The 2,020-nt window shown below is 54.7% G+C and overlaps 1 protein-coding gene across 1 annotated transcript; it reads left to right on the top strand.

Annotated features, from left to right (window-relative positions):
* Positions 1–494: 494 nt before the first annotated feature.
* On the top strand, positions 495–1,680 carry LOC125506244 (uncharacterized). Its single transcript, XM_048671101.2, has 3 exons — positions 495–643; positions 832–1,029; positions 1,105–1,680. Exons 2-3 carry the CDS (start codon positions 847–849, stop codon positions 1,432–1,434), a joined length of 513 nt encoding a protein of 170 aa, XP_048527058.1. The 5' UTR covers positions 495–643; positions 832–846; the 3' UTR covers positions 1,435–1,680.
* The last annotated feature ends 340 nt before the right edge of the window (positions 1,681–2,020 follow it).

Genomic DNA, 2,020 nt, shown 5'->3' on the forward strand with positions numbered 1-2,020 from the left:
CGCGGCCGGAAACGGCGGCCGGAAACGCCCAGCTGCTGTGGGAGGAGCTGCCGCGGCGAAGTGCTGCTATTTTCCGGCGGGGAATGGCTATCTAGCGGAGTAGGGCGGCGGCCGTGGCCGGGATACAGTTAGTGGTGGCCGAGGGCGCGGGGGGTGCGAGGCGAGTCGGGGGAAGAAAACCTTAACTTTTCCGCTGTCAGTGTGGGCCAGACGTGCTTTTCCCTAGCGCCGGAGTCCCCAACTGCTCCCCAGCGCGCCGGGTTCGGCCTGTGACTGCCGGACGAAAAAAAGGTCCGAACCGGCGATTTTCGGCGTCCTGGGGCGCGACTGGGCCGTTTTTTCGGCGCCGGCGCCGGAAAAGTAGCCTAGGGGGTCCCGTTGGGGGTGCGGCTGGAGATGCCCTAAGATGAGCGTGCTATCTGCGTGTGGTGAGCTTTCACTCCATTTCCGTACATCTGAAAGGAAAGTATGCATCGCCGAAGATGGTATATATGCCCGCTCCTTCCCCATGGTTTTGTTCTGTCCACCATCACTGTCACGAGACAAGATCATCACTAGCACCACGCTCGCATAGCAGGCTAAGGCTAGCTAGGGAGTAGCGGAGCAGCAGGAAAGCACCTCGCACACCGATCCATCACCGACGGTGAGTCCCCCCTCCCATCCCGTGCCGACCTTCTTCTTCTTCTTGTTTCGCGACAGATCTAGCTTCTTTGGCGACAGATCTAGCCTCAATTCTTCTCCTGTTTATTTTTCATGTTCATCTGATGCTTCACTGGTCTTGAGTCCAAGCTTCTTCCCCGGTTGAAAATTGGACAGTTTCTTTGGTGACAGATCTAGCTTGGATCCATGGAGTCCGCGCAGAACAAGAAGGTTGGATCCATGGAGGTGGAGATGCCTGGTGTGGTTCCTGTGAGCGCGACGGTGGCCGCTCTTCCGGTCGCTGTCGGATTTGTCAGCATTTGGGCGCTCGTCACCCCCTTCGCCTTGTTCCTCTTCTACGGCGTTTGGGCGCTCCTCAACTCCGCACTGGTAAGTGGTAACTAGGACTGCGAGCCATGCAGGTTTCTGATCGGATGATCATGCGCACCGTCCTCTGCACTGCAGTCCATGTTCTTTCGGCAGACGGACGCGGACGCGGAGGCGAGCGCCCTGGACATCGGGATCGTGTGCTGCGCCGTGCTCCAGGCGGCCGCGGCGGTGCTGGCTGTGCGGTTCCCGTGCCGCCGCGTCTGGGTCCGCTACGCCTTGGCCTACCTCGCCCTCGCGCTCACCATCGCCGGCCATTGGATGTACTTCGCCAAAGGAGACTGCTTCTCCAGAATCACCTGCACCGTCGGCATCTACGAGTGCGCTGCGGGCGATATCATCTGCTTCCTGGCCCTCCTCCTTGGCCCCCTCCTGGGAGTTGTTGTGGACTGGAGAAGGACGGAGTAGGACCGAAGATCGAGTACGTTGCCGATTAGTTCATCTCAGTGCGATCTGTCTGAATCTACTAATCTCAGTACTACGTAGTTAGTACTACTCCCTAGACTGTGTGATACGTCGTATAATCACCCTAGATAATTGTGGTTAATTTGTCTTTGATGAATTTGGCCTGTTACCAGACGTCAGTTATATCATATGGTATTATCTAGTTTCCGGATAATTGATGCTGTTGAAATTGGTACTGCATGCAGTTCATATTCGTGTACACATATGTTGTTTTTCGTGTTGAGAATTATTTCTCAATTTTTCTGGCAAACCAGCCGCTGGCGTATCAATAATGCAGTCCATCGGTGAGGAGTAATTTGGATGTCTTGTTCAAATGTGGATGTATGCCTTGAAGCAGTGCAGGGCACTTGTATAAGTTCAGCCCTGCTCGTTGTTTTATTATGAAAAGAGACGCAATCCTCCGCCATGAACCATTAGAGCTAGCTAGTGGCTGTCCAAAACTCCAAACATGTATGGTTTTCTCAATCATAGGTCCGATTGCATCGTTCCACTACATGGAGGAGCTACTCTACGATGATTTGGTTCACTC

The sequence above is a fragment of the Triticum urartu genome, chromosome 5A, assembly GCF_056163025.1.
Source record: "Triticum urartu cultivar PI428250 chromosome 5A, HENAU_Tu73, whole genome shotgun sequence".
Lineage (NCBI taxonomy): Eukaryota > Viridiplantae > Streptophyta > Magnoliopsida > Poales > Poaceae > Triticum > Triticum urartu.